Here is a 26,877-nt window from a genome sequence, read left to right on the forward strand (position 1 = left end):
ATGTTTGGTGTAAAGTCCTTTTTTTTTTTTTTTCTTAATTTGGTTTTGGAGAGGAGATCCATAAAGCTTGGAAGGTGGGGATGGGAGAGAGTATAATTTAGTGTGGGTTAGGTTCCAAACTCCACCCAGATGGTAAGATAGTATGCAGTCAAAGCTATCCTCACAACAAACTGTGGAAAATTCTTAAAGAGACGGGAATACTAGACCACCTTACCTGCTTCCTGAGAAATCTGTATGCAGGTCAAGAAACAACAGTTAGAACTGGACATGAAACAACAGACTGGTTCCAAATCAGGAAAGGGGTATGTCAAGGCTGCATATTGTCACCCTGCTTATTTAACTCACATGCAGAGAACATTATGCGAAATGCCAGGCTGGATGAAGCACAAGCTGGAATCAAGATTACTGGGAAAAATATCAATAGCCTCGAGATATGCAGATGACACCACCCTTATGGCAGGAAGCAAGGAACTAAAGAGTCTCTTGATGAAAGTGAAAGAGGAGAGTGAAAAAGTTGGCTTAAGACTCAACATTCAGAAAACTAAGATCATGGCATCTGGTCTCATTACTTTGTGTCTAATAGATGGGGAAAAAATGGAAACAATGAGAGACTGTATTTTTGGGGGCTCCGAAATCACTGCAGAGGGTGACTGCAGCCGTGAAATTAAAAGATGCTTGCTCGTTGGAAGAAAAGTTATGACAAACCTAGACAGTATATTAATTATTTTGCCAACAAAGGTCCATCTAGTCAAAGCTATGGTTTTTCCAGTAGTCATGTATGGGTGTGAGAGTTGGGCTATAAAGAAAGCTGAGCGCCAGAGAATGGATGCTTTTGAACTGTGGTGTTGGAGAAGACTCTTGAAAGTCCCTTGGACTGCAAGGAGATCCAACCAGTCCCTCCTAAAGGAAATCAGTCCTGAATATTCAATGGAAGGACTGATGCTGAAGCTGAAACTCCAATAGTTTGGCGACCTGATGGGAAGAACTGACTCATTGGAAAAGACCCTGATGCTGGGAAAGATTGAGGGCAGGAGGAGAAGGGGATGACAAAGGATGAAATTGTTGGATGGCATCACCTACACGATGAACATGAGTTTGAGTAAACTCCAGGAGTTGGTGATAGATGGGGAGGCCTGGCGTGCTGCAGTCCATGGGGTCGCAGAGAGTTGGACATGAATGAGCGACTGGACTGAAGTGAAAGCCAACCCAGATGGTAAAATAATGTGTAGCCAAAGCTATCCTCAGAATTCTATTAGGGAGGCACCATGTTGGGTATGGCACCCCACTCCAGTACTCTTGCCTGGAAAATTGCCTGGATGGAGGAGCCTGGTAGGCTGCAGTCCATGGGGTCACTGAGGGTTGGACACGACTGAGCGACTTCACTTTCACAAGTTGGAGAAGGAAATGGCAACCCACTCCAGCGTTCTTGCCTGGAGAATCCCAGGGATGGGGGAGCCTTGTAGGCTGCCGTCTATGGGGTCGCACAGAGTCAGACACGACTGAAGTAACTTAGCAGTAGCAGCATATTGGGTATAGGTATACCAGTGTAGCAGAATTCCAGCATGGCCAGATTTTTCTCCAGCTTTGAAACAGATACTATTTTTTCCCTTTGAGTTTTAGATAAAGTAGTTGGTTCGCATTTAAGAATCACTGTGTGTAAAAAATATAGCTCATATTAGAATTACATATAGTGAGGGAAGTGCTTACACTCTTGAGAGGCACGGATGAGGGGAGTTGAGGATCAGCTAAGGGAACCAATATTGTTATCTTTTTTTCTTCCAGTGTATCTATCGGTAGATAAATTCAAGGTATATGTACATATGAAATTGTTCTTATGCTCTGGAAAAATACATGGCATGTGTTTTCTAGATGTCTTGCAAAAAGAGGAGGTTACTTCAAATTGCTGTTTATAGTAAACATTGTACATATGAATTGCATTTACTAATGCTGTGCCCTCATTTTTAGATTTTTTTAGTCCTCTTTGCTCGGAGAAGGCAGTGGCACCCCACTCCAGTACTCTTGCCTGGAGGATCCCATGGACAGGGGAGCCTGGTGGGCTGCAGTCCGTGGGGTTGCTGAGAGTTGGACACGACTCAGTGACTTCACTTTCCCTTTTCACTTTCATGGATTGGAGAAGGAAATGGCAACCCACTCCAGTGTTCTTGTCTGGAGAATCCCAGGGACGGGGGAGCCTGGTGGGCTGCCGTCTGTGGGGTTGTACAGAGTCGGACATGACTGAAGCAACTTAGCAGCAGCAGTAGCAGCAGTCTTCTTTGCTAGTGGAGTAGGTTAAATAAACCTCAGTGTTAGAAGAGTGAGAATTACTTTTTCTAGTAATAAGTGCTAACAGACTGTTCTCTGTTAGTAGTTGTCATGCTCTGAAGTTTTATAGGGAAAGTTGGCTTGACTTAAGTTACTGTAGCTTGATAGAAGTGCCTTCTGGCCAGAAAGCAGTCTTTTCTAGAATGATTTTTAGTTTGCCAAATTCCTCTTAGTTTCTGTCCTACATTTTAAAATGTCACGTGACTTGAACATCAGGATAATGTTGGAAGAGCAATACTTAAGTATATTTACTAACAGAAAAAACGTGGATTGGCCTATTGTTTTTGCTCCCTTTGGAGAAATGTTAGAACATTGTGACACAGAGATCTGATCTGCCCTGGTGTATTTTTACAAGTACAGTGTATCTAATGTTAGAAGTTAGGAGGGTATGGTGGCCAGTGATGTAAACACTTAAGTAGTCTGACATCACAAAATTCAATTCCAGAGGAAAGCAGATCTCATTTACTTGCATCATGGCATGAGCTAAATGAAATAATTTTCATGTCAGCAATGGCAGTTATCTTGGGAGCAGTTTTGTTTCTTGAAATTTATATAGCATGCTGTGCATAAACCCATTCTGTCTCACCAAACTGGAAATTAAATACTACAATCTCCAGTACACACTAGTGCAGTGTTTAACATTTATTTCAGCTTGAAATATAAGAACGTTTGGCTGTCACGTGAATTTGAAAATTTGCATCAGTTTGAAACTTAAATTGGGACGAAGTGATTTTGGTATGGTTTTGGATTTCCATGAATTCTCTATTTGAAGGACTTATATAATCCTTTTAAAAATACTGTTGATAATTGAACTTAAATCACTATAAAAAATGCTATGAGAGTAAAGAAAAGTTGGCACAGTTATTCTTTCTAAAATTAAATACAATAAGGACAAAATAAGCATTCTCAACGTAAATCTTCTTCATCCCTAAATGAATTTTTATTATTAAATCCCCAGACCCCTGGGCCTTTGTTTATTTGTGTTTTGTTTTTAATTATTCTAACAAAAGAGGAAAATAAGAGACTTGTGAAAAGTTAGGTAAGCTATAGGAATTAGAAATAAACACTTTAGTTTCTGATTTCTCTACTTCTGGAAGAAGGTAAATAAGTTGAGGGTAGAAATCACCTTTCTTTTGCAAAATAAACAGCTAGTGAATGTTGGACTCTTCAGAGAAAAATGCTTTGTCTAAGAAATTTTTAGTAAGAGATCGTTTTGTTTTAGTTAGCTGAAATTAAAAGGAAAGTAGCAAGAGTTATTCTTGAAGATGTCAGTTATCTACTATAGTAAGGTGATGAAATCTTTGGTCCTATGTTTCCTATTGCACAAGTTGTATGATGTTTGAATAGAATTCCCTATGGGACAAAGACATGTTAGTGAATGCTTATTTGATGACTGTTATTTTCTGTAATTTACATTGGACAGTATCTAAGAATATGTATGTGAGAACATTCCTCTCTGCTTAAATTCTTCAAATTCTCTTCCTGGTTGGTTTATCCAGTAAGTGTTTCTTATATGCTTAATATATGCCAGACACTGTGCTAATAAGCACTGTGGATACAAAGAGCTGTTGGAATAGTCCTAAGTGATAAAACACAATGAATAAATGCTATAGTGGAATTAGAAATAGCTGGAATGGGGGCCAGAGGAGAAACAGAAAGTCTTAATAGAATGCTCTTAGAGTAGTTTATGCAAGATGAGGCCCTGAAAAGAAGAGATTAGAAAAGAAAGGATGAATTAAAGAGAGATCATTGTGAAGTAGAAACAACAGAACTTGGTGACTAGTGGGATATAAGGGAATAAGGAAAAAGGAGTCTTAAGTATATGTCCAGGTTTTCAGCTTGGGAAACTGGGTTGATCCCTATTTGTGCCCTTCATTACTGCCTCTTAGCTGTACCGTTTACTTTGGTAGTTCATTACATACACTGTTTACCTGTTAGGAACTAGTACTAGCTCTTTAAAGTTTATTTTCTTTATGCACCCCCATATAATTTGCACAATGCTGGACATAGGTTCAGCATTCAGCCTGATGTTGAGTTAATTTAAATTGAATTAAACAATAAAATAACTATGGTAAAGGGGAATTATAGAACTACCAAATAACGTATACATGGAAGCTTTTCCTGATTTCCCTGTTTCATCTGGTCTCACTCCCACTTCACTTGTCGTGGTTGCTTATGTCACTGATTTATTTCTCCTACACTCCTTGAGCATAGGGTAGTATATTTCTCTCACTCCCATAACCAGAGCTCAGCATAGCTCTTTGCAGTAATGACAGACCTTTTAAAGTATTTTTAAGCAGGTCCCAAACACTGTGCTAAGTACTTTACATGAATTATCTAGTTTATCTCACAAAAGCTTTATGTTGTGCAGTATTGATGAGTGCAATCTGTGGATTAGGAAACTAAGCCTTAGATGAGTTAAATGACTTGCCCAAAATCATACAACTTACAAATGGCAGAACCAAGGTCTGTTGATCTCAGAATCTATACTCATCATTACCTGTTTTCCCTCCTGTAAGGAGACTGCAACAAAAGGTATATGTTATATGTTGGTTGAATTAGATTAGGTTGTCATGAAAAGTGTCTGAAGTTAAGCTGGCTTCTTGGCAGTATTTATTGATGGGGAAGTTTTGAATATTTCTGGAGAAGAACTTGTTCATAAACATTTTCTGTCCTTTGATCTCTCCTAATATAGAAAATTCATTAACCAGAGGGCCACTGGTGGCATTCCAGGCAAGAAGGGTGCCAGGGAATGAGGACCTATAGGAGATGTGCAAATTGAAAAAAGAGATGGATGAAGCAGTCTGTGTTTAGTGTTGGTCCTTTTAAATTCACAGAAATGTTTTATAATTAGGCATGGCCATCTAGCTTTATTTTGGGAATGAGGGAATGTCGGGTTAGGTTTAAAGAACAGATTTTTACAAGTGCTCATTAGTTTTGACAGTGTGACTTTTCTCAGGAAACCAACCCATTGAAAGAATTAGAATTTTTTTCTGTCAAATTATAAACCCGTTGTCTTTAAATTTCCTTTTTAAAGCGTGCTTCTGCCTTGTTTTCTTTTTCATTGACCATCCGTGATTCTTGATTCAGTGCTACGTGGGAAAGATGGGGAAATAGCACAGGCCGAACTCTTTGGGTAAAAGTTCAGTTCTAACACTTGAGAAAAAGATGAAAAGGAGAGTAAGAATGTCTTGGAATCGCATAAATTTATCTTTTTCCAAAAGTAATTGATAAATGTTGGGAAAATTCTTATTCTCTAAGAGTTTCTATTTCAAATTCAAACCTTTGTTTACATGTATCTTAAAGGCTCTGACCCTTGAGTTTCAGGGATTTTTTTAAAAGTCAAATGAATTATTTTTTAAAGTAAAATTCTTTTTTTTTTTTTTAAGTCAAATGAATTCTTCTTTATCCAAAAACTCAACAGGCTATGAAAATTAAATAGATGGCTTTACTTCCTTAGTTTTGCATTATAAGAATAAATCTTGAGTCTGAATTCTTACTTAGATGGAAGCATGTAAGATTCAAGATTTTTATTTTGAACTGTAAGAAAAGTTCTTTCAGTACTTATATATTTTTTATTTTTTCAAGTGTAATAAGAGTAAAGAGATGGATTCAATGGCATGCCAGTTGTATTACCATATCCTAATATTGCTTTACCAGGTTTAAATCATAACAGTTTAAGTTCACTGTTTTGAGACAGTTTTTTCATGTTTTTATAAGATTAAAGGAACTAGGAATGCTTGACCTAGAAAAATGACAAATTAGGAAAATGGGAGTTGTTTTCAAACAGCTGAAGCATTGTTGTGTTGAAAAAGGGATTTGGCTTCTTTTGTGTAGTCCCAGTGTATTTAACCTATCTGTGGAATTTATAGGAAGAGAGATTTCAGTTCAGTTTAAGGAATAGCTATCGTGCTAGTCAGATCTGCTTAGAGAGAGAGTCAGCTGCCTGAAGGGAGCGCAGTTTTAAAATATGGGTTGGATGAAAATCTCCTGGGTATGAATGGTGGGTTCTGTTGCCAGATGGAGAATTGTTTGAGGTGGGCTATGAGGACCCATCACATTCTGAATTATTTCCCAGTAAATAAGGGTGAGAGGAGGAAACCAGACAGCCGATATAGGATGAGAAAGGAGAGCTACAGCCGAGAAAGAGGACAGTGAGAGTCTAAATTGTCTTTCCCATCCTTTAAAGTTCTACATCTTTGATGTTTTCTCTGCCAGAAACATTTAAGAAAATGTTCGCCCTTGTTCCATAAGAGGTCGTTCTGCAAAACTTGAGGAATTTTTGTCATGGTCACAGAGACGGAACAATTCTCTCTCTGTAATAGGCCTTTGGCTGGAGACACTGAGTAATGCTAAGTCAGAAATGTCCAGGGTTGTGGGCTTTAGGTAGGAGCAACAACTTGTGTCCATTGATTCGGTTTTCTTTCTAGTAAATTTGTTACGATGTACTAAACTTCAACAGTAGATTTTAGGCAAAGACTATTCTTCTGCATGTTTGGATTTATTTCCTCCGTTTCCATTTTCGTCTTCACTTAGAGGAAGATGTTCCATGAACATTCTCAGCACTGGAATTTGATATAAGAAGAAAGCTGAAATTGACATGTCCTTCTTAAGGAAGATCCCTGGTTTCTGGGGAGGGGTATGATTAAGTGGGTAAGAGTATAAATTTTTGCCCTCAGCTGATTCTCAGCTCCACCATTCATCACCTTCCAGGTCCTCTTGCTGACTTTGTAGATAAACGTAGATGTTGATAAAACTACATAATACATTAAGAAAATGTAATCCTGTCAGTGACTTATGAGTTAAACTACTTGAGGATTTATCAGTTCAAGGCTGAAGGAAGTTTTGAGGTAGTCCATTGCTTGGGGGAAACAGAGGTCAATCTCCTTGTTTCTCTTCAGAATTTTAATTACAGCTCTCACTTGAAATATTTTGTTGGTTTGTTTTTTAGACTGTTCCATTATGGATGGAGGGGATGATGGTAACCTTGTTATCAAAAAGAGGTTTGTATCTGAGGCAGAGCTAGATGAACGGCGCAAAAGGAGACAAGAAGAATGGGAAAAAGTTCGAAAACCTGAAGATCCAGAAGGTATATAGGCTCACAGATCTTTAATCCTCACAACCCTGCAGGCTATTAACATCACTCTAGAGTAGAAGAACTGAGGCTGAGGGGGTGAAGGGACCTGTGTAAGGTCTCCATAGCTGAGAGCAGACCAGGATCTGCTCCTCCATGCCCTTTCCACTCTACCACACTCTATTCCAGAAGATTCCACTGGTCTTCTATCTATTCAGATCCAGAATCTGAATAGCTGAGAGTGCTGCTACCATGCAGGGTTTGTTTTGGGTGGATCCGTCATCCAGTTAGCTGTCTCAGTCCATGGGCCCTGTTCACACTCACAGTTGGCTTTGAGAACTGTTGGCTCCTGTCTGAGGTCTAGAGGGAAGCTGTGAACTTTGTGCTATTTTTGTGTTCTTTGCCCTCAGATCATGCAGAGACTTGACTTTATCTTTAAATCCTTTGTGATTCCAAAATAATATGAACGGATTGTAAAGTATGTATTTTTTCCCCCTCCCTTTTCTTTCAGAATGCCCAGAGGAGGTTTATGACCCTCGGTCTCTGTATGAAAGGCTACAAGAACAGAAAGACAGGAAGCAGCAGGAGTATGAAGAACAGTTCAAATTCAGTAAGCTTCAGAAAAAACAGCGTCTGAGGGACTCTGCGGGGCCTTTTTGGTGCACTTTTGCCTTGTGCAACACTTTTTCTAACCAGCCATGAAATTGTCTTGATTATCTAGTCTCTAGGTGCTCATTTGGTGGAAAAGAGACAGCTTTCTACCATCTAGACCACATTGAAAATTTTTGCTTAGAACTCAGTATACCCATTTTAATTTTATGCTAACATCTAGTAATGGGAGAGATGCTTTGATTTTATGCCATGTTATCTATCCAAAAGCTTTGGTGTTTACAAATTCTTTCTTCTAATCCCCTGAACAGTCTGCTGTTTATTAAAAAATAGGACAAGGAAAAATCATGACTATATTTTCCCTTTAGCCTGCTTTAAGTGTTCCTTGTTTAATTATTTCCTCAGAAAACATGGTAAGAGGCTTAGACGAAGATGAGACCAACTTCCTTGATGAGGTTTCTCGGCAGCAAGAACTAATAGAAAAACAGCGAAGAGAAGAAGAACTGAAAGAACTGAAGGAATACAGAATATCCTTTGTACTTTGCTAGGAATCTATAAGGTTTCTCATCAACATCTATGCATTTCAGTTTTTTCATTATAGAATGAGGGTCTTCTGCCTGGTCATCTTTAAGTTCCCTTTCAACTGTGATGTTCCTGTGATGCTGAATAACTGGCAGCGATACGTAGAGTTATGTTGCGTGCAAGAGTCTGTTGCAATCAAAAGTCCAGATCCTTCAGGATTAACTAAAGGCCTAAATCCTAATGGTCAGTACCACAGTATTCTTGCCTTGTGAGATTAGACTCTGAAACAGATGGGCGATGCAGTAAACCTCATCCAGGGGAGAAACTGGCTTCTAGGTTTTTTAAAGGAAATTTTTAGCAACCCTCCTGTGTCCTCAGACCTTCCCTACAGATACAGCCTGGTCTGTCTCCACAGAGAGGTAGGGAGAGCAGCCAAGAGGACTTTGCTTTGGCTCACTGTTACCTTTCTGGCATCCACTTGCATGTCTTACTAGGCATCCCAAATGTAACTTGGCTGAATCAAAATTCTCAGTTCCACGCCTCACTAGTCCTACCTTCACTACATTACCTCCCTCCAAATCTCTTCTTTTTGTGTCATCTGCCAAACTACCTCCAAAATGTACTTCAAATCTTCCAGCTCTTGCTGTCTCTGTTGCCACTGCAGTCGTCGTAGACCTTCTCTGGACTATGTGACCATCTGATTGTCTCTGCTTCTGTTCTCCCTCCCAGTCCATTCTCTAGACGATAGTCTGGGGAACTTTTGAAAACGTGGGATCATATAACTTTCCTGTTTCAAACACTAGTGGCTTCCTGATGCATTTAGACTTAAAATCTGCATTCTTAATCAGGTCCTACAAGGGTCTGCATGATTTAGGCCAACTCACCTCCCTGTTGTATCTTGAACTACTCTTGTTCTTGTTTACCACACTCCAGCTTACTGCCTGTCTTTATGTTCTCATACTGAGCTCTGTGATTCCATTTCAAGGCATTTGTATTTGCTATTTCCTCAGCCTGGAATGCTCTGCCCTCAAATTTTACAGGGCTTGCATTTCATGACACTTGGGTCTCAGCTCCCTTCCTCACAGAGATCTTCCCTAAGCACTCCATCTAAAGTTGCAGCCACCCCCATCACTGACTGTAATGTCATTTTTAAAAATAGTATGTCACTACCTGAAAAAATTTATATACTTACAGGTTTGTTTGCCTCTTTAGTGCTGGAATATAAAGTAAGTACCATAAGAAGAAAGACTTGATCACCACTGATTTCTCCAGTGCTTCGTATATAGTAGGTTCTTAGTATGTGTGAAGAAATTAATGAATGACTCATAGAAGAGGTTAAAAAGGCCACCTTAGTGACTTCCTCCTGTGAGAAAGCTTATTTGAGTATTTCAAGCTTATATGTTGAATAACCTCACTAGTGTGGTAACAGGCTTTTTAACCTCTAAAATTGTTGCTATGACTGTGTGTATGCACTGCTGCTGCTACTGCTAAGTCGCTCCAGTCGTGTCCGACTCTGTGCGACCCCATAGACGGCAGCCCACCAGGCTCCCCCATCCCTAGGATTCTCTAGGCAAGAATACTGGAGTGGGTTGCCATTTCCTTCTCCAATGCGTGAAAGTGAAGTCGCTCAGTCGTGTCCGACTCTTGGCGACCCCATGGACTGCAGCCTACCAGGCTCCTCCGTCAATGCGATTTTCGAGGCAAGAGTACTGGAGTGGGGTGCCATTGCCTTCTCCAGTGTGTATGCACTAGTTGGTATTTTTTTTTGCAGAGTGTGTGCAGTGGGTCCCATTAAAGAGTTATGTAGGAGAAAATGTGAACAGATTGCCAGGAATTTGGTTAAAGACAAGGTACTGACGGTGATTGAGATAAGGTAGCAACATGCTGCCACAAAATGTGCTCTGAACAGGTAGTGAAAAACATGGCTTCCAGTCTCTGTTTTCCAAGTGGAATTCTGGTATAACACTAAGATAGAACTTGATAGAAAAGTCACACCTCCATCCCAACTGTAGAATTGAGGTTGATTCTTCTGAAGCTTCCCTCCCCCGCTCTATTGTGTCATGACCCCAGGATGGTATTATGCATTGATGTTTGCAGAGATGGGCAGGTATATGTACTGCATTGTTTCAGGCATCCACCTTTTACCTCTAAGGAAAAAATACATTTTCACTTGAATTACGTCTTGTTTTTGCTTAATTTGGCAGGCAAGCAAATAAGACAGTGTCTCCCAAGGCCACATTCTGGAGAGTATTGTTGGTGTGGTATGAGTATGAGAGGCCCTTGGGTTTTCAGTTCAAAGGGAAGGATGAACAGGGCAGCCGTGAGGCAAAAGAAACTTTTCTGTCCTGATAACATTGCAGTACAACATTGAAGAGGCTCCAGGGTAATTAGTGGTTTTTATTGGAGACTTGGAAAGTTCTGTCTAGAAAAACTGAAACAAAGCCTTCCAACCCACTGATGTATAATGTGCTAATCCCAAGCATGCATGTAGCCAGAGACATGTTGAGGTAGGAATTGAGGTTTAGACATCTGTTTATTAAAGCTCTAAATCAGGAGATGGTTCTTGGTTTTGCTTGGTTGGTATAAGATATATTTCATAATGTGATACTTGTGAATACAAGTAAGCTGCAGTTTGTGCCAGTATAAACAGAACTTTTGTTTTCTTTACGTTAGAACAGTATTTATTAATATGTGTGTTCAAATACGATGTGACCTTTTAAAAACTGCTTCGTGTAGTCTATTCCTTGAGACTTTGAAATGTATTTGTATATTTAAAACATTTTAGGAGGGGAGGGTCTTAAGGGGGAAAAAGGACTTGGGCCTTGAATGTGGATCAAAAATATTAACACCTCCCTACCTGCCCACCAAAAAAGAGGTTGAGAGCTTTTCTTCACTTAAGAAGAATAAAAAGTTAAATGTTGTTTTTTGTCTTTGTCTTGGTATTATAAATGTGTGATTTTGTTAAATTTTTTCTGTTGTACTTGAAAGTTTCTATCCTTTATGGTGGAGTTGTAGGTAAAAATCACAGCATGCTCATGGATTTTGATATTCTGTACTAAAAAGATGAAATTTCTATTTCATTTTTATTCTTAAAAAAAAAATGAACATTTAGTATTAATATATCAGTTTCCATGATTACCTTAAAAACATTAAATAGATGAAACTCAGAATAATGCTGAGTATAAAGTATAATCCCTATTGAATATTACAAATGTTTAAGATAACTGGTTCCCAGAAGAATTGAGCCTCTGAAAATTAGACACTAGAATTAGAAATTAAAATTTCCTAATTTCTGGTACCCAGTTTTTCCATTGTTCAAACATACAGGCATAGCTTAGACCGTGTAGTCCCACCTCCACTCCTCTGGGCTGATAATACATACGTCTTGGATATCTTGAGCACTAGATGTCGCTGTTGTTCCAGCAAGGCACCACCTCATCTTAAGTAAGGGATTGCACCATGTTCCAGTACTTATTTATTGACTAATACATTGAGAGAGAGCATGAAAGGGAAGGAGAGGAGGCGGTTGGTGAAGAGAACAAAAGAAATTGACAAACCTTGGGAGGCATAGATTGACATCAAGCTTGAAAACAGTATGTAACAAATGAACTGGTTGTTTTATGCTTTTAAGCAGCTTTTCAGTCCTTGTGTTGTGTTGTCTATGCACAGGGGTTTCTCATTAAAATCACCCTCAGAGTGTTTAATACAGGTTCCTGGGCCTTTGGAAGTCCTCATTCAGTAAGTAGGTTTGGGACAGGGGAGGGACCCTGTTTTTTAAATGAGCCTTAAGATGATTCTGATGTTGTCTTACACCCACAGAATAGGAGTTAGTCTCCATAATATCTAAAGCTGAATGCTACTGATAGTCATAGGACACTCTGCAAAATTTTATTTTATCCTTAGAGGGAAAGCAAATAATTTTTCTGCATTCAGGGAAGCTACACTTTTTTCTGTTAGATTCTTCAGGATCTTCGTTTTCCCCAACAAGTATGATGTTGGCCATGTTTTTGGTAATAGCACGTGCTCTGGTCATCCTCAGGATTTTCTTTGGGAATCAAAGGGAAAAACATTGCTTCTCTGTATTATTTTGGGCTTGCTTTGCCATCTTTCTCCTCAGTTCAGTTCAGTTGCTCAGTCGTGTCCAACTCTTTGCGACCCCATGAATCGCAGCACGCCAGGCCTCCCTGTCCATCACCATCTCCCGGAGTTCACTCAAACTCATATCCATCAAGTCCGTGATGCCATCCAGCCATCTCATCCTGGGTCGTCCCCTCATCCTCCTGCCCCCAATCTCTCCCAGCATCAGAGTCTTTTCCAATGAGTCAGCTCTTTGCATGAGGTATCCAAAGATCTTCCTCTTAGTCATCTGCATTTCTCTTTAAATCAGCTGGATTTGACTGGCAGAATAAAGGGGGGGGGGTTCCTTTGGCAAGTGCTTCTTGGTGTGTGGAATCTTAGTTCCCCAACCAGGGATTGAATCTATCCCCCTGCAGTGGAAACATGGAGTCCTAAACACTGGACTGAAAGAAAAGTCTGGGGAGGGCATTTTTTAAATAAGTAGGCCAAACATTCCGTGGCAGAGCTGAAGTGCTCGTGAGTTATAGGTGCCTTCCACGTCTTGATTTATCACTGTCCTGCTATAGCTCTTCTTTTTGCTTAGTTTGATCCTTAACCTGTAACTCACAGTAATCTCAACAAGGTTGGAATTTCTTCAGAAAACAAGAAGGAACTGGAGAAGAAAGCTGTGAAACCCATAGAAACCAAGAACAAGTTCTCCCAGGCAAAGCTGTTGGCAGGAGCTGTGAAGCATAAGAGGTCAGCCCGCATTCACACGACTTTAATCTCCCTCTGACTGTGTGCCCCAAGATGCCAGAGTAGTGGTAGTCAGAACAGAATTACCTAAGCACAGGGCTTGGTGAAGTTCCTTGGTGGCCCTCCCTCGCTCCCCTGTCAGATTTGGTGTTTTCTGACACCTTTGACCTTTGTGTCTCTGTTCGTTCAACATAATAACCACTCTTCATTAGACACTTAAGTACTTTCAGTGCAGGTGATATTTTATTCCTCTATGAAGTACAGAGACTGAGACTCTCAGAGGTTGAGAACCTTTGTCGAAAGCCAAAAAGTAACGGGAGAGGTGGAATTCAACATTTGAGCATCTGTGTTTCTAGGCAAACAAGGTAGCAAGTTCTGTGGAAGGATTTATATAGGGTGTAATGAGAGCAGGGAGGATAGCATATTAAAAAGCAGAGACATTACTTTGCCAACAAAGGTCCATCTAGTCAAGACTATGGTTTTTCCAGTGGTCACGTATGGATGAGAGAGTTGGACTCTGAAGAAAACTGGCACCAAAAAATTGATGCTTTTGAACTGTGGTGTTGGAGAAGACTCTTGAGAGTCCCTTGGACTGCAAGGAGGTCCAACCAGTCCATCCTAAAGGAGATCAGTCCTGGGTGTTCATTGGAAGGACTGATGCTAAAGCTGAAACTCCAATACTTTGGCCACCTCATGTGAAGAGTTGACTCATTGGAAAAGACCCTGATGCTGGGAGGGATTGGGGGCAGAAAGAGAAGGGGATGACAGAGGATGGGATGGCTGGATGGCATCACCAACTCAATGGACATGAGTTTGAGTGAACTCTGGGAGTTGGTGATGGACAGGAAGGCCTGGCGTGCTGCGATTCATGGGGTCGCAAAGAGTCGGACACGACTGAGCTACTGAACTGAATGAGAGCAGGGAGGAGAAGTAACTGCCTGGAGTAGGTATATGTGACTTGTGTTGGGGAAGTTAAGGAAGGCATTAGAAAGGAGACTGATTATGTAGGACTATGAGGGCTTTAATAGGCAGGCAAGGAGAGCGGAACATCCCAGGCTGGGAGAAGAGCTGGGTCAAAGGCCCTGAGGTCTGTAAGAAGGTGGCAGCTGGGACAGGGTTACACACCTGGCTGGGACTCTGCTTGTTTGATGTGGGGTGGCAGCACTTCCTAGAGGTTTTGGTAAGTTCTCTGTTGTTTGTTCCTCCCCTTTCAAACCCTGAAATGGCACCAAAGTGATTAAATTTGGTCATTTCAACTTGACCAACTCTGCTATAAGCAAAATGATACTAAGCTGAAGTGCAGTCTGTTAGGAAAATCAATATGGTATTTTGGCAGCCAGCCACATGTTTTGAAGAAAGTGCTTTGATGGAGTTTTGTGGTTTGTAAAACACTGAATGCTGGAACAATTTCCTGGAAACGTTGCTCGCAACATTTTTTACATCTGAAAATGTCATCATGGCATAGCAGCAAAGGGGAGGCGTATCAGAGGCCTGAAAAGGGCCAGTTACCCAAGCCATGGATTTTTTCCTTTCGACTTTTCATATAAAGTTGCTTGCTGGGTCCAGTATCTTTGGGGATTTGGACCTGGGTGGGTTGTACTGGGCTGCACCAAGAGGGGTTCTCTAGGTAGTCAGTCAGTGTCTCTAGTGTCTTGCTTCTAGCAGAAAGTGTGTTGTAAGTATCTCTCCTAGTCCTTGTGCTGTGCTGTGCTTAGTCACTCAGCTGTGTCGGGTTCTTTGCGACCCCATGGGCTGTACCCGCCAGGCTCCTCTGTCCATGGGGATTTTCCAGGCAAGAATACTGACGTGGGTTTCCATGCCTTCCTTCAGGGGATCTTCCCAACCCAGGATCAAACCCAGGTCTTTACCATCTGAGCCACCAGGGAAGCCCCTCCTAGTCCTTATATACCACCTTTTATTAGATATCCTTTATTGTTGTTTTGTGCAGCAAGGTAATAAATGATTCTCCTGGGGCAGGTGTTCCTAATCTACCCAGCTTTGGGTTTATTAGAGTCACCTGGGAGTTTGTTAATCCTGTGGATTGCCTCACACTGATTCTGGTTCAGTATGGAGTGAGGTCTGGGAGTCTTAAGTTCGTGGATGACTCTAATGCTCAGTGAAAGTCTGATGCCTGATGTGTGTAGGAAGAGAGAGAGAGAAGTTGCTCAGTCATGTCTGACTCTTTGCGACCCCGTGAACTGCAGCACGCCAGACTTCCCTGTCCATCACCACTGGGATACACTGAGATACACCAAGATACTGAGGTAACTTAACCATATTTCATTGGTTCTAAGATGAACCTTCTTCCCCCCACATTTTAATACCTTATAATCAGTGATGGCCTGGAGTCTCTGAAATATAATCTTTCGTTATCAATTTCTGCCTTAATTGCATTGTGGTTTCACTTCAGTCGCTCAGTCGTATCTGACTCTTTAAGACCCCATGAATCGCAGCACGCCAAGCCTCCCTGTCTTATCACCAACTCCCGGAATCCACCCAAACCCATGTCCATCGAGTTGATGATGCCATCCAACCATCTCATCCTCTGTTGTCCCCTTCTCCTCCTGCCCTCAATCTTTCCTAGCATCAGGGTCTTTTCCAGTGAGTCTCTCAGTTCAGTTGCTCAGTCGTGTCCGATTCTTTGCGACTCCATGAATTGCAGCACACCAGGCCTCCCTGTCCACCACCAACTCCCGGAGTTTACCCAAACTCTTGTCCATCAAGTCGGTGATGGCATCCAGCCAATTTCTGCCTTAATTGCATTGTGGTTTATATGTACTAATTCTTTTGAAATTACTTAGATTTGCTTTGTGACCTTTTCCCAAGATTAATTTTTGTGTATGTTCCAAGTTAAGGAGAATTTGTGTTATGTGATTGTTCTGGGTTGTATGTAGGTACAACAAAACAAACTTGTGGATGGTATTGTTCAGATCTTCTGTCTTTAGTATTTGTCTGCTTGTTTTATTAGTACTTGAGGGGAGTATTTTGAAATCTCCCATTATTGTAATGATTTGATTTTTCTTCAGAGTCTATTGAATATATTTTTAAGCTCTTTAATTAGAAGCATAGATGTTTGGGATTGTTATTTCTTTGTAGTGATTTAAACTTTGTTTCATTATAAACTAACCTTCTTATCCCTTGTAATACTTTTGGTTTTAAAGTCTGTTTTCTTAATATAGGTGCTCCAGCCTTCTTTGGGTTAGTATTAGCTATGCTGACTCTTTTTCCATTCCTTTACTGTAAATCTTTCTAGGTCATAAGTTGGTTGTTTTGCTTCTGTTAAGTTTTTAGTTAATCATAAATAGCTGACTTGAAATCATCTGTTAAACTCTCTTTAAAGGTAGGCTTGGACTTACTAGGATTTTTTTGTATAGTTTCTACTATCTTTTCTAAAATTAATTTTTTGGTCATCCCACGTGACTTGCAGGATCTCAGTTCCCAGACCAGGGATTAAATGTGGACCATGGCAGTGAAAGCCTGGAATCCTAACCACTAGACCACCAAGGAACTCTGCAGTTTCTACTATCTAATGTTGTGTGTCTTTTTACTTGAAAACTCTTTTCCTTATATTCTTTTTATTAAAATTTTTGATTATAATTATAAAATTTTTAATTCTTTTTTTCTGTTAGTTTGGATTTATGTATTCTGTTTCTGTTCTTTTGTGCCTTAAGTTGGCAATTTACTGGGAATACTTAGCAAAACCATAGAGTAAATAGCTGTCTTACTTGCCCACAGAAGTATCCATAGATCCTAGAACTTTTTTTTTTTTTGGCAAACAAAAAGAGAATTTATTAGTATAATAAAACAAGTAGTACATAAAAATTTAAATGCATGTTTTGGAGCATTCTTTACATAGTAATGTAAAGAGGAAGGGCAATAAATGGAACAGAATTGATAGCCTTGAAGAATGGGGATTTAAGAATAGGAGAGATATAAGATTAAAAAACTGGGCGGGGGTGGGAATAGGATCCTAGAACTTTTAGCCACAATAACCTCCTTGCTTCCTTACACGCTGTCCAGGACTTTAGTATGGTCATGTTTAATGCCACAAATTAGATGTTGTTTTTTATAGAGACATCTAAATATAAATGTTTATTTAGATTTGTATTGGCCAGTTTCTTTGTTCACCATCTCTTCCTCTTGGGATTAAGGCCTGCCTTCTAGGACCATTTTCTTCCTCTTTGAATTGCATTCTTTTTTTTTTTCACTGTCCTAAATTGTTTAATAGGTACAAATTTACAGACATTACATATATTGGTAGTAATGGTGGACCTGGAGAACATTGTGCATTTTCTGAGCCGAATGGTGAGAGAAGTACATTCTTTAGATAATCTTTTAGTGAAGGTATTTTGGGTGACGTTCAGACTCTCTAGCATGTCACTAAAGATACTTCCTGTAGTCTTTAATAACTACATTTTTGTCATTTATAAACATGTCCAGATATTCTTGAAATCGATCTGTGGTTCTAACCAAGATGAATGATAACAATAAAGAATCTGACCTTTAAGTGATACTTGAGGATGTAATACTTCACCCCTTGAATTGGTCAGAGGTTTAAATTCTTTATAAAAATAATTTAATTGTTCTCTAAAGCAACTGTCCTTGAATTAAAAAATAAATTAAAAAATAATATAATTGGAAAAATATATATATAATTGGAAGGAGGTTAAGAATCTGAAATGAAGACTTTTCAGATCATCTCAGCTCCTTGAGGCTACCTAAAACCCAATAAAATGGTTTTTGGAGCTCCTGATTCCCAAAGCTTTGATCCCTAAGATTTGACCTAGCTCAAATCACGTATTTTTTTGTTTGTTTGTTACAGTTCAGAGAGTGGAAACAGTGTGAAAAGACTGAAATCGGACCCTGACCCAGATGACAAGAATCAAGGTGGGTGGCAGCTTTCATATCATTCTTTACCCATCATACACACGAACCATGGTAAAAGGCTGGAAAGCATTGGATCTGTGGAGGAACGCGTGTATCCCCGAGCAAACCTACCTAAACTTACCAAGCCATTTTAAACCATGCAGGATTAAACCTAGGATTATATCAGCTGCCCAACAAAGTAATATGTGAAACCATGGAACTGATAAATGACAGTTGTGTTCTCTCAGGAGTGCTAACAAAGCCAAAGCCCTGGTGATATGAACCTCTATTCACAAAGGGTTTTTTTCTTTCTCCCTTAAATGTCAAGTTTCTTCTTTTCACCTGGCTGGTGACCAGTAAGAGGTAGAATGCCTGGCTCCTTCTGTTGGTTGGATTGGGTTGGACCAAGAGGCTAAATAGTTTCCAAAGAGTACACTTTCTTTGGTGGTTTCTTTCATGTGATCAAATCTGGTACTGTATTAAGTGGCACCAAGTTATAAGTGAGAGTGTAGTATACTCAGGACTGAATCAGGGATAAGAAATTCAAGAGTGTTTTCAGTTCTTCTGACTTCCTGTGGAATTGAGGCTCTGAACTGAACTCAAAGGGTCGTCATTGAAACAGGGCTTACATTTATTTCTCTTTTATTTTTTATTTTTTTACAATACTGTATTGGTTTTGCCATACATTGACATGAATCCACCACAGGTGTACATGAGTTCCCAACCCTGAACCCCCCTCCCATCACCCTCCCCATTTCATCTCTCTGGGTCATCCCAGTGCACCAGCCCCAAGCATCCTGTATCGAACCTAGACTAGCGATTCGTTTCTTACATGATAGTATACATGTTTCATTGCTATTCTCCCAAATCATCCCACCCTCTCCCTCTCCCACAGAGTCCAAAAGTCTGTTCTTTACATCTTTGTCTCTTTTGCTGTCTCGCATATAGGGTTATCATTACCATCTTTCTAAATTCCATATATATGTGTTAGTATACTGTATTGATGTTTTTCTCTCTGGCTTCACTCTGTATGATATTTTAAAATATATTTTTTCTTGCAAAAATTAATGGATATTTTAAAATACATATCTACTGAAGTCCAATAATAGTGGGCTGTTGCTGATACCTTTTTGTTCTAGAATTTACTTGTGAAAAGGATCTTCAGTGAAGAACTTTCCTTCTCCCTATATGTCCTTTTCCATCCAATTCTCCTTCCCAGAGGGAAATACATTTTTTGCATGTATATCTGGATATATGTGCATAGCCAGATTATTCCATGTGTGTGTCAGTTTAGTCACTCAGTCGTGTCCAACTCTTTGCGACCCCATGAATTGCAGCACGCCAGGCCTCCCTGTCCATCACCAACTCCCGGAGTTCACTCAAACTCACATCCATCGAGTCAGTGATGCCATCCAGCCATCTCATCCTCGGTCGTCCCCTTCTCCTCTTGCCCCCAATCCCTCCAAGCATCAGAGTCTTTTCCAATGAGTCAGCTCTTCGCATGAGGTGGCCAAAGTATTGGAGTTTCAGCTTTGGCATCAGTCCTTCCAAAGAACACCCAGGACTGATCTCCTTTGAAATGGACTGGTTGGATCTCCTTGCAGTCCAAGGGATTCTCAAGAGAATTCTCCAACACCACAGTTCAAAAACATCAATTCTTTGGCACTCAGCTTTCTTCACAGTCCAATTTTCACATATAGACAATTACAAATATGCTCTTTTTTTAGAAAGTGTTATTATAGCTAACTTAAAACATATTTAGATATTGAGATAATAGTATGATGAACCCCATCATGTACTTTCAATTTTTAACATGTCCAATTTTCTTTTCTTTTTAAAGAAAGTTTTATTTTCTTATTCTTTATTTTGGCTATGCCACATGACTTGTGGGATCTTAGTTTCCCATTTGCTGTGGCTAAGACTTTCAATACTGTGTTGAAGAAAAGTGGTGAGAGTGGGTATCCTTGTCTTGTTCCAGATTTTTAGCAGAAAGGTTTTCAGCTTTTACCATTGAATATTATATTGGCTGTGGTTTTGTCATAAAAGCATTTTATTATGTTGCAATATGTTCTTTCTATACTCACTTTTGCAAGGGTTTTCATCATGAATGGATGTTGATTTTTATCAAATACTTTTTCTGCATCTATTGAGATGATCATGTTGGTTTTGTCCTTTCTTTTGTTGGTGTGGTGTATCACGTTGATTTCAATACACTGAACCATTGTCATGACCCTGGAATGAATTCAACTTGAGTCGTGGTGTATGACCTTTTTATGTGTTTTTGGATTCTCTTTGCTAGTTTGAGAATTTTTGTGTCTATATTCATCAAAGTTACTGGCCTATAACTTCCTTTCTTGGTAGTGTCTTTGTCTGGTTTTGATATCAGGGTGATGGCTTCATAGATGTCTTTGGTAGTGTTCCTTCCTCCTCAGTCTTTTGGAAGAGTTTGAGAAGGATAGGTGTAAGTTTTTCTTTGTATGTTTGTAGAATTCCCCAGTGAAGTCATATGATTCTGGACTTTTGTTTGTAGGGAGTTTTTATTATTACAGATTCGGTTTCATTTCTAGTGATTGGTCTTTTCAAGTTATCTGTTTCTTCTTGGTTCGGTTTTGGTGGACTGTATGTTTCTAGAAAGTTGTCCATTTCTTTGAGGTTGTCAAATTTGTTGGCATATAATTGTTCATCGTATTCTCTTACGGTTTTTTGTATTTTTGTGGTATCTGTTGTGATTTCTCCTCTTTTATTTCTTATTTATTTGGGTCTTCTCTCTTTTTGTCTTATTGAGCCTGCCCAGAGGTTTGTCAATTTTATTTACCCTTTCAAAGAATCAGCTCTTGGTTTTATTGATTTTTTTTTTCTATTTTTAAATCTCTTTTATTTATTCCTTCTCTGATCTTTATTATCTTCTTCCTTCTGCTGACTTAAGTTTTGTTTGTTCTCTCTCGCATTCTTTTAGGTGGTGGGTTAGGCTGTTTGACTTATCTTGTCTTGAAGGCCTATATTGCTATGAACTTTCTAAGAACTGCTTTTTCTGCATCCCATGGGTTTTGTGTGGTTGTGTTTTCATTCTCATTTGCCTCAAGATATTTCTTTAATTTCTTCCTAGATTTCTTTGTGGATCCATTGGTTTTTAGTCATGTTATTTAGCCTTCCTATAATTTTTTTTTCTTGTTTCTTTTTGTGTGGTTGGTTTTTAGTTTTATATACCCTTGTGGTCAGAAAAGATGCTTGAAGTAATTTCTGTCCTCTTAAATTTGTTTAAGCTTTTTTGTGTTTAATCCTAGAGAATGTTCTATGTGGACTTGAAAACTGTGTGTATTCTGCTTTGGGGGGATGTAATGTTCTGAAGATATCAATTAAGTCTAAATGTTCTATTGTATCATTTAGGATCTCTGTTGCCTTTTTCTGTCTCAAAGATGTGTCCATTGGTGTTGAGTGGGGTATTAAAAGTCTCCTACTATTACTGTATTCCTATCATTTTCTCCCTTTTTATGTTATTTATGTATTTGGGTGCATACATGTTGACAGGTGTAATATCCTCTCCTTATATTGATCTGTTCATATAGTGTCCTTCTTTATCTTTGTTTATAGCCTTTGTTTTAAAATCTATTTTGTCTGATATAAGTATTGCTACCCTTGCTTTCTTGTAGTTCCCATTTGCATGAAATAACTTTTTCTGTTTCTTCACTTTTAATCTGTGGGTGTCCTTTGCCCTAAGGTGGGTCTCTTGTAGGCAGCATGTTGTAGGCTTTTGTTTTTTTTTTAATCCAGTCTGCCACTCTGTCTTTTGATAGAGCACTTATTCACTGACATTTAATTATTGATAGATATGTATTCATTGCCATTTTAAACTTTGTTTTCCTGTTGATTTTATTTCTCTTCCTCTTTTTTGTTTTTTCTTTTGTCCATTATGCTTATGTTCTCTTCTTTTTGGATTTTGTGAATCTGTTGTAGGTTTTTGATTTGTGGTTGCCCTGTTTTTCCAAGTATGTTAACCCCTTCCTTTATCTGCTTGCTTTAGACTGGTGGCCATGTAGGCTCAAACACATTATTAAAAAAAAAAAAAAAATCCATGTTTTCTTACTTTCCTCTCCCACATTTTATAATTTTGATGTCCTCTTTTACATCTTCATGGTCATCCTTTTGCTGTTTATTGTGGTTATCATTGCAGAGAAAGTTTTAAATATTTTAAAATCTGTGTAATGTCTTACTTAAGTGATTTATTTCCCATTGTGATTTTCTCCTCCCTATAGATTCTTAGCACGTTTCTATTTAGAGCTGACCTTTCAGTATTTCTTTTTTTAAGATAGGTTTAGTATTGCTGTATTCTTTTACTTTTTGCTTATCTGAGAAATTCTTCTTCTCTCCCTCTGTTCTGAATGATAATCTTGCTGGGTTGAATATCCTAGGTTGCAGATATTTCCTTTTCAGGAGTTCAAATATATCTTGCCATTCTCTTCTGGCCTGCATTGTTTCTGTAGAGAAATTAGCTGATAGACTTATAGGTGTTCCCTTGTAATTAATTTTATTTTTCTTTTGCTCCCTTTAGAATCCTCTTTTTATCTTCAGCTTATGCTATTTTTATTATAATACATTTTGATGTAGGTCTGTTAGGCTTTATCTTGTTTGGGACCTTCTGTGTTTCCTGTATCTGGATATCTTTTTTTTTTCTTTTGGTTTGGGAAGTTTTCAGCCATAATTTCTTCAAGTGCGTTTTCAATCTCCCTTTCTTTTTCTTCTCCTATGGGATCCCTATTAGGCCTTGATTGGCATGCTTTATATTATCCCATAGGTCTCTTAAATTGCTTCCTCTTTTTTTTTAATTTGCAGTTCTAATTGAGTGATTTCCATTATTTTTTCTTCTAGATCACATTCATTTTTCTGCGTTATTCATTCTGCTTTTCTTAGCCTTTAGTTCAGCTTTTATCTCATCAAATGAATTCTCTAATTTTTCTTGGCTCCTCCTTGTCGTTTCTAATTCCTTTTTGTAGTAATCTATATTTCTGTTGATATTCTTAATTCCTTCAGTATTTTCATTATCTCCTTTTTGAACTTGGTGTCTGTTAGACTGAAGAGGTCTGTTTCATTGTTTGCTCTTTTAAGGGGAATTCTCTTGATCTTTAATTGGGAGTGATTCCTCTGCTTCCTCATTTTACTTACATTTCTCTTGCTCTATGAGTTTACGAGAAGCAATTATCTACTGTAGTCTTGGAGGCCTATTTTTATGTGGGAACGACCCTTTGTAGCCTGCATGGGTTTAATTTGTTTTGATGTGAGGGCTGTTTTTAGTATTGGATGCCTGCCACCTCTTTCCTTAGTGTATGCTGGCATTGTCCCCTTGAGAGGAGGTGTGATTGATATTGTGGTGACTGGAGCCGGCACTGGATATTGAGCGTGGCCTCCCTTTTGCTCTCTGGTTGTCACTGCCCTGTCTGGGGCAGGATCTGCTCCCTAGTTGTTGGAGTAGAAGCCCCCAGCTCTATTTCTGAGCTGCATTTCTTTTTAAAAATCTATTTATTTATCTTCTTTTTGGCTATGTTGGGTCTTTGTTGCTGTGAATGGGCTTTCTCTAGTTGTGGTGAGATGGGGCTACTCTCTAGTTTTGGTACACGGGCTGCTCATTGCAGTGGCTTCTCTTGTTGTGGAGCACCAGCTCTAAGACGCATGAGCATCAGTCATTGCAGCTCGCGGGCTCCGTAGATACGGCACGGGGGCTTAGTTGCCCTGTGATATGCGGGATCTTCCCAAACCAGAGATCGAACCCGTGTCCTTGGTATTGCAAGGCAGATCAGGGAAAGCCCCCTCAGCTGCATTTCTGATCTGTGGTGTGAGATAACGTGGGATTAGAGTGTTCCCACTGGGAGAGGAGTCACTGAGTATTTTCTGTTAGAGCTGATCACCTGTGTGTGCTCTGCTGCGTCACTTTTCACCTGTTGTGGGCTCACAAAGTGTACTGTCATTGGCACCACCCTCTGCCCCACCTCAACTGTGAGTATCCTGGCAGTCGGCCCTGGCGCCTCTCAGGCTTTGTTTTCACAAAGCCTCCAATGCAGATCCACTGAAGTCAGGTCCCAGGACTGCAGTAGTTGCACATCTGGACCCTCTGTGGGAGCTGTGCAGGCAGCTCAGACCCTAGCCCTTCCTGGTCTCAGGAGCAGCAGTTGTCCATTCAGATGTTCCACAGACACTGAATTCACAAAGCCAGCCATAGAGGTGTAAATCTGTGGTTTGTGCAGTTGTGGGGAAAGATTTCAGGTCTGCCTTCTAAGTCCCATGATCCCTGGGGGCTCAGCTGTGATTTCAGCCCCACCTCTGTTGGGCACCCCATTAGCCTCTACTTCCAGGACTGCTGAGGCAGTGGCCAGCTCGCTGGAGCCTACCTGGGCGGGCCCTCTCCTGGAGCAAGAGGAAGCAGGAGCCGGCAAGTGGGGAAAGAGGCTGCAGTGGCAACCCCACCCCTCTCTTTCACATGCTGATTAACAATGGTGCTTAGCTTCTCTGGTGGCCTAGGATTCTTCCCGTTACACTCCTGGTTTTTGTGCCCTACACTTTACCCCCTTCAAGCTATCTCTGCACAGTCAATAGCAGTCCTCTCCCTGGGTCTGTCCTCTGGAGCCTGCATTCCAACACCCAGCTCCCATCCATACCAGCAGACATGTGTCTTAGGCTGAAGCATACAGGATGGTGGCACAGACCATCTCTGTAAGTCTCTCTCCTGCCTGCCACTGACTGGTTGTTGTGCTTTCATCTGAGCCTCTTTTTCGTCCCAGGTGACCTCCTTGCTGGTGAGGGGACTTCCCAAGGCGCCAGAACTTCTATTCTCCTTCAGCTCCCTTCCAGGGGTGCAGGACCTGTTCCACTTCTTTTCGTTTTCCTTTTGTACTAACTGGTTACCTGGAAATCTGTCTTGTCCTTTCAGGTGTTTGAGGTTTTCTATCAGTGTTCAGTAGGTGTTCTGTGAGATTGTTCCATTTATAGATGTATTCTTGATACATTTGTGGGAAGAGGTGAGTTCCATGTCCTGCTACTCTGCCATTTGAATTCTGATCTGACAATTGGTTTTTTAAAAATCAGTATCCAAGGAAGGATTAGACATTGTATTTGGTTTACATGGCTTAAAGAAATGATTCAGATATAATTCACATACCATAAAATTCATCCTTTTAAAGGAGACAGTTTAGTGGGTTTTAATAATGTGTATTTATCACCACTGTCTAATCCCAGAACATTTTTGTCATGCCAAAAATGAAGCCCCACCCATGCCCATTAGCAGTTATTCCCCATTCTTCCCTCTCCCGAGCCCTAGCAATCATCAGTCTACTTTCTGTCTCTCTGAATTTGCCTTTTCTGGAAAATTTTATGTAAGTGGAATCATGCAACCTATGACCTTTTGTGTCTGACTTCTTTTCACTTAACATGTTTTCAAAGTTCATGCTGTGGCATGTATCAGTACTTTTTACAGCTGAATATCCCATTGTATGATACATTTTTGTCCACTCATCAATTGATGAACATTTGGGTTGTTTCCACATTTGGGCTTTTAGGACCCATGCTGTTATGAACATTCATGCCCAAGTTGTGTAAACAACTATTTTCAGTTCTGTTGGGAATATACCTAGTTGTGGAATTGGATGGGTCATATAGTAAATCTATGCTTAACTTTTCAGGAGCTGCCAAACTGTTTTCCACAGTTGCTGCACAATTTTTATATACCACCAGCAGTATATGTGAGGGTCCGGTTTCTTCACATCCTTATCAGTACTCATTACAGAAACTTCTCTGGTGGTCTGGTGGTTAAGACTTTGCATTTCTACACAGGGGGCATGGGTTCCATTCCTGGTCAGGGAACTAAGATCTCACATGTCATGTGGCACACAAAAAAAGAAGAAAAAAAAATAGAACACTTGTTACTGCCTTTCTTATACCCATTCTATGGGTATGAAGTGATCCTTTATTGTAGTTCTGATTGGAGTTTCCCTAATGACTAATGATGTTGGCATTGTGTACTTAATGACCTTTGGTTTGTCTTCTTTGGAGAAATATATACTCATATCCTGAGCCTACTTTAGAATTGGGTTATTTTTCTTTTTATTGCTGAGTTATAAGAGTTCTTTATATGTTCTAGATGCTAGACTATTTGTCAGAGAGGTGATTTACAAATATTGTCTCTCTGTGGGTCATATAGAAAGAACATGTGATAATGTTCTTTGGAGCACAAAAGTTTTAAATTTTGATGCCATCAATTTATTTTTCTTCGGTTGCTTGTACTTTTAAGAGTCATATCTAAGAAACTATTGCCTAATTCATGGTCATGAAGATTTACACTTAAATTTTTTTGAAGAGTTTTATAGTTTTAGCTCTTAAATTTTGATCTTTGACCCATTTTGTGTTAGTTTTTTGACTCAAAACTTTGCTGAAAGGACTTCTTTCCTCCACTGAATTGTGACACTTGTTGAAAATCAGTTGAACAGCACGTATGGGTTTGTTTCTGGACTGTCTTTTCTCTTCATTGATTTATATAGCTGTTCTTACCCTGTTACCACACATTTTTGACTTGTTTGTTTGTGCTCCACGGCTTGTGGGGGCCCAGAGTCCTAACCACTGGACCGTCAGGGAAGCCCCATACGCAGTTTTGATCATTCTGGTCTTGGAAGTTTTAAAACTGGAAAGTG

The 26,877-nt window shown here is 39.7% G+C and overlaps 1 protein-coding gene across 4 annotated transcripts in view; it reads left to right on the top strand.

The window, feature by feature from the left end:
• Nucleotides 1-26,877, top strand: part of PSME3IP1 (proteasome activator subunit 3 interacting protein 1) — a 35,414-nt gene that overhangs the window by 3,325 nt on the left and 5,212 nt on the right. For 3 of the 4 annotated variants that reach the window (XM_040253933.1, XM_040253931.1, XM_040253934.1), the window contains exons 2-6: nucleotides 7,274-7,411; nucleotides 7,908-8,006; nucleotides 8,411-8,532; nucleotides 13,212-13,342; nucleotides 18,162-18,226. In XM_040253933.1, coding sequence (XP_040109867.1) covers nucleotides 7,285-7,411; nucleotides 7,908-8,006; nucleotides 8,411-8,532; nucleotides 13,212-13,342; nucleotides 18,162-18,226 — 544 coding nt within the window. In that variant the 5' untranslated portion in view covers nucleotides 7,274-7,284. Of the gene's footprint in view, nucleotides 1-6,858; nucleotides 6,976-7,273; nucleotides 7,412-7,907; nucleotides 8,007-8,410; nucleotides 8,533-13,211; nucleotides 13,343-18,161; nucleotides 18,227-26,877 lie in introns of all 4 variants that reach the window. The other variant, XM_040253932.1, reaches the window with a different exon arrangement.

The sequence above is a fragment of the Oryx dammah genome, unplaced genomic scaffold, assembly GCF_014754425.2.
Source record: "Oryx dammah isolate SB20612 unplaced genomic scaffold, SCBI_Odam_1.1 HiC_scaffold_13, whole genome shotgun sequence".
NCBI classification, from domain to species: Eukaryota; Metazoa; Chordata; class Mammalia; order Artiodactyla; family Bovidae; genus Oryx; species Oryx dammah.